We start from the raw sequence: 12,848 nt of genomic DNA, 5'->3' as shown, positions 1-12,848 counted from the left end.
AGGTCTCTTTAAGGTAATTTTGTGTCATGTTGAGGTAATTATTTTGTATTTTTTGGATGTTTTGTGTTTCGTTGTTGTCAGTTTGTGTCTCTTTTAGGTAATTATGTGTCTTTTGCAATAATTTTGTGTCTCTTTTTAGGTAATTTTTTGGTCTGTTTTGGTTGTGTTGTGTTTCTATGTAGTCATTTTGTGTCTCTTTGCAGTTTCTTTGCATCTCTTTATAGACTTTTTAGTTGTTTTCAATTCAAAGAAATTTATTTTTCCGTTAGGAACTTCGTCTGTGAAGAGCGACAGTGCATATTAAACAAAATAAATACAAATAGATTTTGAGTCTCTTTGTAGTTGTTTTGTGTCTCCATGTGAATGTATTGTGACATTTTGTAGTTGTGGGACTCTTTTAGGGATTTCTTTTTCTTTTTTGACCATTATGTCTCTTTGTAGTTGTTTTGTGTCTTCTTGTGGTTGTTTTGTGTCTTTTTGTATTCCTTGATTCTCTCTTAGGTTTTTTTTCTTCTTTTTTTGTTGTTTTGTGTTTCTTTGTGGTCATTTTGAGTCTCTTCCTGGTCTACTGCTAGTTAATCTGAGGGCCCCCACTTTGGGCAATTGAGCCTGTGCTTAACAGGCCCATTCATTAATTCATCCATGGACATAATGACAGGAACACAAAAGCAAGCAGGCCTGGGTAGTTTCCTTTTGCATACAAACAACAAAATCTGATGACACTGATGTTTAACAATAAACAGACAATGTGCTTTTTGAATAAATGCACAGAATTAAAAACATATTTCGTCTTGTATTGTATGATCTCTGAAATGAAAGGAAATGACACTTTGTCAAATACAGTTGCACGAATAATTATCATAGGAATTCATAAACGTATAAATTGTGATTCAATTAAACAACCCTGTCATAAATTAAAGGAGGCTTAAAAATGTGGTTGTTGCTGTCTCATTTTCCATCCTTCAGTGTTAGGAGATGTGACGGCCTGTAGCTTAAATATACTTTGCCAAATTTTTGTTTTCTTTTCAGCTTTGTTACAGGAGTGTGTGTGGCCTGCGACAGGGACACACTCACCAACAGCAACAAAGGATGCGCAGGGATTGGATTGAGTGCAGTGGACTTTAAGACAATGACTGTATATGGCAGCTTCTGACGACCCAGCCACACCACCAGGGCAAAATGCCACTGAGGGTTGAATGGTTGCTCCAGGAAGAGAGCCAGGATGTCCATGCTTGGATGAAATAAGGTAAGATACAACTTTATTGACCCCTGGAGGCGAAATTTGGTTTTTGCATGGACAGACAACCCGAAAACATAATGTCTACGGTCACAGCTATTGCCGGCGCAGAGGCATAAAAAATGCAAAGAAAATGCAAAGTCAGATAAAAAAAAAAAAAAGACCAAAAAAAAAGTCACAAAAGAACCTCAAAGAGACACAAAATTACCCCCAAAATACCCAACAACTACAAAATAACACAAAACAACCACAAGGAGACACAAAACCACAAAAAGATGCAGGATTGAAAAACTAACACAAAGTCTGTGTCTTGCTCCTATGTAGGAGAGGTGGTGGGGCCCCTTGCATATCTGTGGCCATTGTCTCATAATCAGCCCATGGTTTATATCTATATCTATATAATTTTTTGTGTGTGTGTGTGTGTGTGTGATACTACAATGATTGTCCTTGTTCAACCCTGTGTTGTGCAATGACAATAAATGAGCCTTTAACCTTGAATATAAACACACATGATGAGCACAGTATTGCAAAATGCAGCAATGCACTTCACCTGAGTAAGGTTGGTACCGAAAGTTAACACGGTTAAACATTAATGGATATTGTTTAAAGCTCTGGTGCAGCCTTTTTCAGCCACTAAGAACTGAGGTAACTGATGTCAACATGGCTGATTTTGGAGAAATCCTGAGGAACATTGGAGAATTTGGATTATTCCAGAAGATCACTCTGATTGCACTTGGCTTTACAAATTTTTTTCAGGCCTTTGTCTTGGGAGCTCTTCTTTTTGTTGAGCCAGATCCAGAGCGACACTGTAACACAGATTGGATCCTGCAGGCTGACTCTAACCTGACCACAGAGGAGCAGCTGAATCTGACTCTGCCCCGGATGGAGGATGGGACCTTCAACAGGTGTTTCATGTTTGTCCCTGTGGACTGGGACATTGGTGCCATCAGGGAGTATGGACTCAATGAGACCACAAGGTGCCAGAATGGATGGGTGTACCACAACACAATGTATGAGGCCACCATAGTCACTGATGTAAGTAATGAGGGTCGACCAGAAGACATTTGTTATTTAGTTAATAAATTGCCTACATAAGAAAAATTTATTAATTTTTTTTTTTTGTTTTTACATTTGTTCAACAGTTTAATCTCGTCTGTAACAAAGCTCACATGTTGCAAATGGCACAAACAATGTTAATAGCCGGTATTCTTGTTGGCTCCGTCGTGTTTGGACCTGTTGCTGAATCGTAAGTATTTCATACAGTAAAGATTTGTGCTTTTGGTCTAAAATTGAAAAATATTTATATAAAAAAATTATATATACAGTGCTCAGCATAAATGAGTACACCCCAATAGATTTGTCAGAAAACCTTTAGTTTCCTTTCAGCATTTTCTTTGGCTGCTATACTACAAAATACCCCCACAAATGTGGGCCATTGATTGCAAACAAGATTTGTTAATTTGCACACACGAAAAAGTAATTTTCCTAACAAATTAATTCAAGACCATGTTGCAAAAATGAGTACACCCCAAGTCTTAAAAGCAACGCTAAAGTTTAGACTACAAAATTCTAATTAACAAGAATTCAACCACAGGTGAGTCTAATATTTCATTAAACAGGTGTCTGTAAGAGGACGTTACTTAACAAGAAAACCCCTTCCAATTTCATGCTGTCAGCAATGGCACCACATGGAAGAGAAATGTCACAAGACCTGACAAAGAAAATTATTTACTTTATGTGTGTGTGTGTGTGTGTGTGTGTGTGTGTGTGTGTGTATATCTATCTGTCTGTCTGTCTGTCTGTCTGTCTATACATAAACATGATTTATACTGTCTATACATAAACATGATTTATACTGTCGATACATAAACATGATTTATACTATCGATACATAAACATGATTTATACTGTCGATACATAAACATGATTTATACTGTCGATACATAAACATGATTTATACTGTCTATAGATACTGTATCTCCTTTTTTTCTTTCTTTCTGTTGCAGGTTTGGTCGTAAACGAGCAGTTCAGATCGGAGGACTTATATTTTGCATATTTAATATAATAACACCACTATGCCCCAATATCCACTTCTATTTAGCATGCCTGTTCCTGGCTGGATTTGGAGGTGGAGGCTATCGAGTCAGCTCTATTGTACTGGGTATGTACACTGAGTTTACACATATTTAGCCTCCTGAGACCCGCATCCTCATGTGGGGACATTACATTTTGGGTTTCCTGCACCTTATACTTCATTTTGCTTAACTTAGACCTGTTGTTTTCATTTGTGGACACTTTTTTGTGCCATCTAGTGGTAGTAAGAGCACAATACACTAATCCATGTAAAAACAAGATGGCAGCCATCTCTGTCTACAACCGATCCTGACACAAAAATGGACAAGGTACAAAACTTGATCACATTTTATGGTGGAAGATTGTTTATTTATTGTAGATTGATATTTCTTACAAATTCGACCAATTTCACTGACAGTAAAGAGCTAAGATGCTAATAATTACAAAGTACTCATTCGTCAAGAGGTGCCAGGCTGCGGACCTTCAGCCTCAGGACTAATGCACTTTTAAACCTAAAAGGTTAGTACAACTGCAGAGAACAGGGAGCATTGGCCAGGAGGCAGCTGGTCCTTCTGATTAAAAACGTGCATGCACTGACAGACACACAACACACACACACACACACACAGTGACACAACGCAACAGCGTGACTAGCTACATAATCACCAAATTGCTATTGAAGTGTTAAAGTAGTTACATTGTCACATGTGTGTCTGCTACATGCCACAAAGCACCTTGACGCCATCTAAGGTTTGTCTTTGTTGTATAAAAATATCTATGCTTGGGGCGCCAAGTAACTCAGTGGGTAGAGCTGGCATCCCATGTACAAAGGCAATGTCCTTGCTGCAGCAACAAGGGTTTGATTCCAGCCCATGGCCTTTTGCTGCGTGTCATGCTCTCTCTTTTCCCCTTTCACGTTTAATCTGTCCCGTCCAAAAAAGGCATAAATAAAGCCCCAAAAATAATCTAAAAAAAAAAAAAAAAAGAAAATCCATGTTATTGATCAGTGTCTCAGCCCCATTTTAACAACACATGCTGCCCATCTGCATCCCTGTGTGCACCACAATGCACAGAAAGCTAGCATAGAGGCAGCCAGCCGAACTAAATAACTGCTATAAATAACATGTGATGGGTTGACACTTCACCACATCATTGGAGCGCTGACAAATTTATGGCTAACTAAACTTTGATTTGTAGTGTGTCTTGCCCATCCACAGTGAGTGTTGGGCGTCAATTTGTAGATTCATGTCATCAGCTTCTACTGAAAATGACTTGTCTCTAGCTGTGTCGCTTGTAGTGTGAACGCAGCATAAGAATCTTGAGTAGTAAATCTGCAGATTAGCTTGGTATAGTATTGAAAAGCATAGATTGCTCTGGGACTACAAAGGCAGCAGAACTGAAGAAACTGAAGGAAATTGATTGCAATGTTAGGAGTTAAGTAAACAGAATTTTTATGATTACTACAGTAACAGGGACTGTTGGTATTTGTGGTAGTAAATGTTCCAAACATTCAAAACCTCACATCTTTTGCTGCCGTATGTGAGTGGCTGTTTTAACGTGATGTATAACAAATTGTATATTTTCCTTGTTGCAGCCACTGAGTGGATCGGGCCGTCCAAAAGATCATGGGGAACATGTGTGACGACGCTATTTAGTGCAGTTGGACAGTGTGTCCTCCCTGGTGTGGTCTACGTTGTCCGAGACTGGAGACTGTCTCAACTCATCTTAATGGCTCCACTTGGAGTGATTGTTTTCTACATATGGTGTGCAATAACTCTTTTAAATAGCCTTTTATTAGTAAATTGTAAATTGTAAATTATAGATTATTTGAACGGTCACTTTCTTTGTTTCTGTCAGGTTTATTCCTGAGTCAGCCAGGTGGCTGTTAAGCATAGGAAGGACAGAAGAGGCTAAACGAGAGATTGTCAAGGCAGCATCCATCAACAAACGCCCTATTCCGGACTCTCTTTTGCAAAAGGTACTGACACTTAAAGCTGCCATATATGGAACATTTTAAGCATCAGATATCTACCAGATTGTATATCAACATCACATTCTCACTCCCAACTCGTCAAATACAGCCGCATGGTCAGTGGGCCTACACTTCCATGTATCCTCATAGAAAGGTTTGTATGGCGCGGCCCAGCAACTAAAGTGCTGCATGCTTTTAAATTTATTTAGAAATGTAGTAGGAATGAGAAGCCGACCACACCACCAAGAAATTTACAGAGCCTAGGACCCTGAACAAAGGGCTCACAGGTTCTACAAAATCAATCAGGGGAGCAGAGTTAAAAACTAAGCAGGAGAATAAAAGTCAATTAAAAGGGAATTTATTACAATTAAAATAAACAGCAATGGTACCATTATGGAGCTACATTAGGGTCAAAAGTTTTGTACTTGAAAAAAATAAAAATTGTGTTGATCTTGAATTTTGAAAAATACAACAATGTATTCAAAATAAAAATAAGTGTATGAAACGTTTTTTCAGGTTAAATATAATTTTAATTCTTATTTTTTTCAGTTGCGTGTTTTATCTTTTCTGATTCAGATCTTATTTTTTACAGTTTCAAATCTTATTTTTTCACTTTCAAATGTTTTTTTCAGTTTCAAATCTGTTTTTTGAGTTTCAGAGTTTTGACCCTGATGTGGCGTGGGGGGCGTGGCATCAACTGAGAGGGGTGTGGAATCATGAGTGACAGTGCCTTCAGGGAACGTAGGAACTAAAAAAATTCTGACTCAACACTTATATACAGCATATTCATGTGACTGGCAGTGTAAAAATTGATGCCAGTGACAAACTTCCATTTAGAAATCTGTTTTAGACAGTACTGAGCACCAATTGCGGTATAAGAGCGATAAATTATGCCAGATTTTGCAGTTCAACAGCCACATTTTAAGTGCTCATATGTCCGATTTCCACATAGCACTGTGAACGCAGTATAGTGCCCGTTTTGCTTGCGATGATGGCGTCCGGTCGGTCAGGTCAATCTGCTGGAGCCCATACATCCAGCACACAGGTGAGAAATGTTAACTAAGTTTTGGGAAATCATAACAAATATTAAGGGGTCGTTTTTGTGACGTTTTTGTTAAAGTCTGTCCAATCGGGTTCCCCGCACCTGTCACTCATCAGGTAATTAGGTCATAGGCCTATGCCTCGGGGTGTGGGTGTGTCTGTCAGGGTCATGACACTTCAACAGTCTGCTGTTTAAAAACAGTGGTGCAGTGTCTAGCACTGTCACCTCACAGCAAGAGGGTTCCTGGTTCGAACCCATAGTGGGGGATCCCTTCTGTACGGAGTTTATATGTTCTCCACGTGTCAGCATGGGTTTTCCCTGGGTACTCCAGCTTCCTCCCACAGCCCAAAGACATGCAGGTTAATTGGTGACTCTAAATTGTCCGTAGGTGTGAATGTGAGTGTGAATGGTTGTCTGTCTCTATGTGTCAGCCCTGTGATAGTCTGGTGACCTGTCCAGGGTGTACCCTGCCTCTCGCTCAGTGTCAGCTGGGATAGGTTCCAGCCCCCCGTGACCCCTAACAGGATAAGCGGGTACGGGAAAAGAATGAATGAATGACCTCAAAACAGACTAAATATAACAATCACAGCAACCTAGGTAAAATCATATAAAAACACGCTAGGTAAAATAAAAGCACAGCACACTGATAAAAATATGTAAATAAATAATAAACACAGCAAAACATGGCATGGACATGAATTTTTGACCCTGTCTCATTCGTATGACATCCTACAAAAATGCACACACGACTGTTTGTGGGATTTCCTTCCTACCTTAACGTAATGTTACTTAATCATTGCAAAGTTACGGAAGTCAGGTTTAGGCAATAAAGTTGATGTCAGTGAATTAAGGAAAAAAAATGTTCACATGATTCCAAGCACCAGTCCCCCGGGGGAAAGTCCTGTGTTTTGTGATCCATCCACCCACCCATCCAACCTGTCTCCTAACTAGACCACTCAGGACAGCTTCCCTCTTTACTCCTGTCAGTGCATTGGTCACATGAGCACAGCCCTACAAAATACGTGGGTTACACACGAATTACTGGCTCAGGATTACGAAGGCTATATATGAATTTTGGTGCATTACTTTTCATAGGAAAACATACAAACAGTGCATGAGAACAGCCTGGTTTGGAAGTACTGAGCATTCAACTGGATAAATGAGAGTTGAATTATACTACACAAGTTCTGAGAGTTTGCAAACAGATGTCCTGATATAGTTTTGCTGCTGTTAAATGTGGTACCCAATCAAAGTTTGCGTTACAATTTAAAATGAACGCAGCATAACTAAGTGATATCCTCTTGAGACCCTTACTTGACCTTATACTTGATTCTACTGAACTTAGACCTGTTGTCCTTGTTCATGGACACTTTTTTGTGCCATCTAGTGGTAGTAAGAGCACAATACACTAATCCATGTAAAAACAAGATGGCAGCCATCTCTGCCAAGTCAGTCTGCAGTTGATCCCAACTCAAAAGCGGACAAGATCCAAAACCTGATCACACTTTATGGTTCAGACTTGTTTATTTATGATTAATATTGTTTATATATATTATAGTTTGATATTTCATACAAATTTAACCAATTTTAGCAACAGTAACAAGTTAAGATGCTGTTCATTAGGAAGTACTCGTATGAGGACATTGGGACTTTATTATTGTCTCATTTGATCACATTGGGACTTAATTATTGTTGACAACATTTGTTTTTATTTATACTTATTGGGTCCTACTGATCCCATATAGCTAGGACAAATTAAAAATGCATACCAAACAAAAGTTCAGGTCTCAGGAGGATATACAAATGGTAAATTTGTTGGTGAAATATCTATACGTTTTTCGTATTTTTCCAGTTCTCAGTGAAATCAGTCAATCAATCTTTCTTTACAGAGTACTTTTCATACAATAAAATGTAGCACAAAGTGCTTTTCATAAATGAAAGCAGAGCCCCTCCATCCCCAACAGAACCCCTCACCTCCCTCACCCCCATCCCGATGTGATAAAAAAAAGAAGGAAAATAGAAAGAGAAAAATAAATAAATAAATGATAAGAAGAAAAATATAAATTACATGCTATTTAGAAGTATACAAGATTTGTGTTGTTAATTATTGTCAGTGTTAAATTAAATAATATCTCTGCCACAGATTGCAGTGAACAATGCTGTGCAAAAGGATAGTATAAAGGTTATCTTCAGATCATGTCTACTGACTGGAAGTTTCTTCACTGTTTTGGTGGCATGGTAAGCTGAAATTTCCAAAATCTCTACTAATTGTTTTTTTAAGTGAGATGGACAACATATTTAACATCAAAATGATTACAATTCTGTATTAGCACTGAATGCTAGTTTTATAACCAGTGATTCACAGCCAAGGTGGTTTGTCTGTGGTAACTGACCTTTTGCTAAGCCCCGCCCCTTTGTGATGGTCTGACAAGCTGTCAGAGTAAGCATGGAGCCCACACTGTCACTAACTGCACTCCCTGAAGAAATGTTATCATATTGTTGTAAAAATGAAACAGTGATTCCAGAGAGAAGCAGACAGAGGGGTCTACAGTCTGTGTTTGAAGGATATATCCAGGATGTCAAACTGACTCAGCAGCAACAACAGGTTAAAAAGACAAAGACAGTTAGAAGCTAAAGCCGAACTATAGGCTACAGATCACAGTGTAAAAGTGAACCACCACATCACTGCTGATCGCCACAGAAGACAATGAATATAAAGGGAAACTTTGCTGATATTGAACCAGCTGTGTGGCATCGCAGTGTGTGCTGATGAACAGTGTTTGGCTTCAGCACGTGCTGCTGCCAGCACCCCGACCTCTGCTGCCGAACGGGCAGGGATCTCTGGGGGAAGTCAAACAACGTTCATCTGCACACACTGCGATGACACACAGCTGGTTGAATATCAGCAAAGTTTCCCTGCTTCCCTTCACTGATTCCTGTACAAAAGCAGCATGTATATACATTCAGTAGGCTATATCTTCAGTAGCTAGCTAGCTAACCCTACACTTTTCAGGGTTTGATTTTGGTTTTGGAACAGGGAAGAAACATATATCTTTTTCCAACCTCTGCAGGTAACGAGTGTCATTAATACACAACGTGTCCCAGGCACAACATTTAGCTCCAAATCCACAAAACCAGCCTGAAAATGAAGGAAATCTGTAACGATTGCATTAGAGTCAATGGAGCACAACTGTGTTGTTGTTGGACCATGGTCTGAGCCGGCCTGATGCTACGTTATGATTGGCCAATCTGCATCTGGGGCAGGACTTAGCAAAGGTTAAATTTAATGCTGCAGAATTAATGCCCAGTCACTAATGTGGAAAAACTGTTGTACATGTGTTATGGATGTTATTGTAGCACATCTTCTGTTTTCTTCCTTTTTCTGAGGTTTTCATCGAACCTCGCCATATACTCCCTGCACTTCAACATGGGAACCTTTGGCTTGAACATCTTCTTGATACAGGTGTTGTTTGGTGTTATGGAAATACCAGCAAATTTACTTGCCGTGTGGCTGCTGGAGGTTTTTGGGAGAAGAAAATTAATTATATCAACACTTACGGCAGGAGCACTCTCTGCTGCAGTTATCCTAGCTGTCCCTCAAGGTAAACCACTTGGTTTGATTAGCAACATGACAATTTATTATTTATGTCCTGGTTTTGTCAAGTTTAATGTTGTCTTGTCTTTTTTTTATGTTTCTAGAATATGCCATTGTTGTTACAACTTTAGTTGTCTCAGCTCGTTTTTTCCTGATCTGGTCTGGTACTATATGCAGTGTCTTTTTGCAGGAGTTGTTTCCGACATCTGTCAGGTAGGTGCCAGTCCTGGAGGATTATTAATGTGCACCTCCTCCTGTACTGCCTTAATATGCACATTCAGCACATCCAATACATCAAAACATTGTTTTCTAGTTGGAGCTGCGCCTCGTTTTCAAACTGTATGGTTTGACTAAAATGAACAGTGACAGCAATATAGTACACGATAATCCGTGTACCCTTCGTTCTTTTGTTTTTCTGTTTCAAAACCAAATCAGAAAAACAGAAAAACAATCTCGTTTTTCTGTTTATTCCTGATTCACGATGACCAGCGCTGTGTAGTTGTCCCTCCACTGAGACATTTATCTTACAAGTGTACTCTTCTTCAACATTTTGTTTACTTCCTGGATTCTTCTCGCATGGAAATTCTGACCAATCAAGAGCAGCTGTCTCGCACAAGGCATTTGATCTGGTCCGCTTGTAAATTCTGCTGTGAGAACACGAACCAACTCTAGGCAATTATACAACTTTGTTACAAAATTAGTCCCTGATTCAGACCAAAGCAAGACAACTCTAGGTCTGAAAGCACCTTTACTCAGAGTTAATAATGTGTTATTTAACCAGCATGTGGATGTTTTTTAACTGTTGTAACACCTCCTTTTCAGACAAACAGTCACAGCCTTGGGAAACATGTCAGCAAGAGGAGGGGGAGCAATGGCTCCACTGCTCAACATGTTGGCTGTGTTCCACTGGGTCTTACCCATTGCCATCTTTTCTAGCCTTATACTGGTCAGTGCAGCTCTGTGCTTTTTGCTTCCCGAGACCAGGAGAAAAGAGCTTCCGGAGTCGGCCGCTGATTCCAAAAACAATAGGTGACTATGGCTAATACGTTATAACTTCATCATTAAAATATAAAGGGTTGATATCGCTTACATTTCTTCGTTTCATCCTGGATAACAATCCGTCATGCCTCTGTTTCTGTCCTTTGCCTTTCAGAGATGTTACCGCCACAACAACAGCAGGTCACAAACAGACAGAAACCCGGCTGTAGGCATGTCTGTGCTTATTCTTTAAAACAAACACACCACTCATCACTTAGTTGGAACCTCCCATGGGGTCTCAGTATAGCTCACAAGATAATTAAGAAAAAAGAATCTGATTTTGCATGGTGACTGTAACAAACATGCAGTTCAATGCTTCTTTCCTTTAATTTTACTGCTTCTATGTCCTCTGGGTATGGTTTTAATATGAGTCTGTGAAGGTTAGTTAGTTAGTTATTTAGTTATTTAGTTAGTTAGTAGCAGTTTATTTTGAAGATTTAAGTAGAAAATAAACAAAATAATCAAACAGTAGCCTAGTAGACAGACATAAAAAAACAGGTTGCCAGAACCACAGGTTATCATCTCTTTATACTTCTTTTTTAACTGGTTTAGGTTTGGACATTTCTTTAGCTCCACATTCAAAGGGTTCCATAGTTTAACTCCACAGGTAGAAATACAAAATCCTTTCCTTGTCATTACTCACAGACAAAGTCTTGAAATTTAACGTTACCCTTAAGTCATAATCCCCTTGCCTTTCAATGAATAATTTTTGAACATTTCCTGGTAGTAAATTGTTTTTTTTGCTTTAAATATTATTTGTGTTGTCTTTAATTCCACAAGATTTTTAAATTTTAAGAGTTTTGACTGTAAGAATAATGAGCTGTATGACCCCTATATCCTGCACCATGAATGATCTGAAATGCTTTCTCTTGCAAAATAAGTAATGGATGAACTGCACTTCTGTAGCTGTTGCCCCAAACCTCTGCACAGTCATTTGGATATGGAAGAACATGTCAACAGTAAAGAATGTGGAGTGACTTGTGATCCAGGACCTGCTTTGCTTTATTTAATTCTGTGATACTTTTTGATACTTTGGTTTGTACATGCTTAATATGGAATTTCCAACAGATTTGGTCGTTTATTGTCACCCTGGAGAATTTGATTTCATCTATTCTTTCAATATCAAACCCATCCAAATGAGTCTTGTTTTTTTCAGGTTTTATGATAATTTATTTCTATCAAACCATACTTTGAATTAAATCAATTCTACCACACCTTAACATGCACTTATTTTTATATATTTTTACTCCCTTTTTGTTTTGTAATGTATGTGAATTAAATAAAAATGAGAAACTAAATACTTGGTGCAGTTTGGATTGTCTGTAAGTACTGCAGAGATGTTCCATTTTCTCAATAACACATCTGTAAGGTTAAACTGCTCAGATTTATAACTTGAAGTTTTAGTTGTTTTTATGGAGAAGTATTGAATGACCCTCAGCCATCTTAAATCGTGTCCCCCTTTATAACCATTGCTAGGTTGGACAACTTTGACAAAAAGAAAGATGGCAGTTCTCGGCCCTGTTTCAGGAAGCGGGATAAGTAAAAGTTCTGAGTATGTTAAGCCTGAGATGAGGGAAATTCGGAGTGGTCCGTTTCACAAAGCCATATTAGAGTAACCCTGAGTCAGTTACTATGGCAACATACCCCATGAACAAGCTCCACGTCCATAGCAACCACTCCACCCAAAACGCCGTCTCGTCAACGTGAAAAAAATTTTTTTTCCAGCGGATGTCTGAGTTACAACTAGTCTCGCCACCAGACAATCAGATCTCCGCCTTCTGATAGTCTGTGGACACTCCTTTCTAAAGTGTGTTTAACACATCGGCGAAAACGGCCGGCAACAAAGCAACGCCTCTTGCATTTTTGAAAAGGACACGTCTACTTGGAAATG

At 38.9% G+C, this 12,848-nt stretch overlaps 1 protein-coding gene across 3 annotated transcripts in view; it reads left to right on the top strand.

Annotated features, from left to right (window-relative positions):
- LOC126409145 (solute carrier family 22 member 13-like) overlaps positions 1 to 12,255 on the top strand; it is a 14,725-nt gene extending 2,470 nt beyond the window's left edge. The window contains exons 2-12 of one of the 3 annotated variants that reach the window (XM_050075099.1): positions 1,030 to 1,246; positions 1,994 to 2,272; positions 2,380 to 2,483; positions 3,244 to 3,398; positions 4,905 to 5,073; positions 5,168 to 5,288; positions 8,468 to 8,562; positions 9,712 to 9,926; positions 10,024 to 10,132; positions 10,742 to 10,948; positions 11,073 to 12,255. In XM_050075099.1, coding sequence (XP_049931056.1) covers positions 2,120 to 2,272; positions 2,380 to 2,483; positions 3,244 to 3,398; positions 4,905 to 5,073; positions 5,168 to 5,288; positions 8,468 to 8,562; positions 9,712 to 9,926; positions 10,024 to 10,132; positions 10,742 to 10,948; positions 11,073 to 11,127 — 1,383 coding nt within the window. In that variant the 5' untranslated portion in view covers positions 1,030 to 1,246; positions 1,994 to 2,119 and the 3' untranslated portion in view covers positions 11,128 to 12,255. Of the gene's footprint in view, positions 1 to 748; positions 1,247 to 1,863; positions 2,273 to 2,379; positions 2,484 to 3,243; positions 3,399 to 4,904; positions 5,074 to 5,167; positions 5,289 to 8,467; positions 8,563 to 9,711; positions 9,927 to 10,023; positions 10,133 to 10,741; positions 10,949 to 11,072 lie in introns of those variants that run through there. The other 2 variants (XM_050075098.1, XM_050075097.1) reach the window with 2 other exon arrangements.
- The last annotated feature ends 593 nt before the right edge of the window (positions 12,256 to 12,848 follow it).

The sequence above is a fragment of the Epinephelus moara genome, chromosome 21 (assembly GCF_006386435.1).
Source record: "Epinephelus moara isolate mb chromosome 21, YSFRI_EMoa_1.0, whole genome shotgun sequence".
Lineage (NCBI taxonomy): Eukaryota > Metazoa > Chordata > Actinopteri > Perciformes > Serranidae > Epinephelus > Epinephelus moara.
The sequence above is the reverse complement of the archived record's forward strand: the minus strand, read 5'-3'. Positions and strand labels throughout refer to the sequence as shown.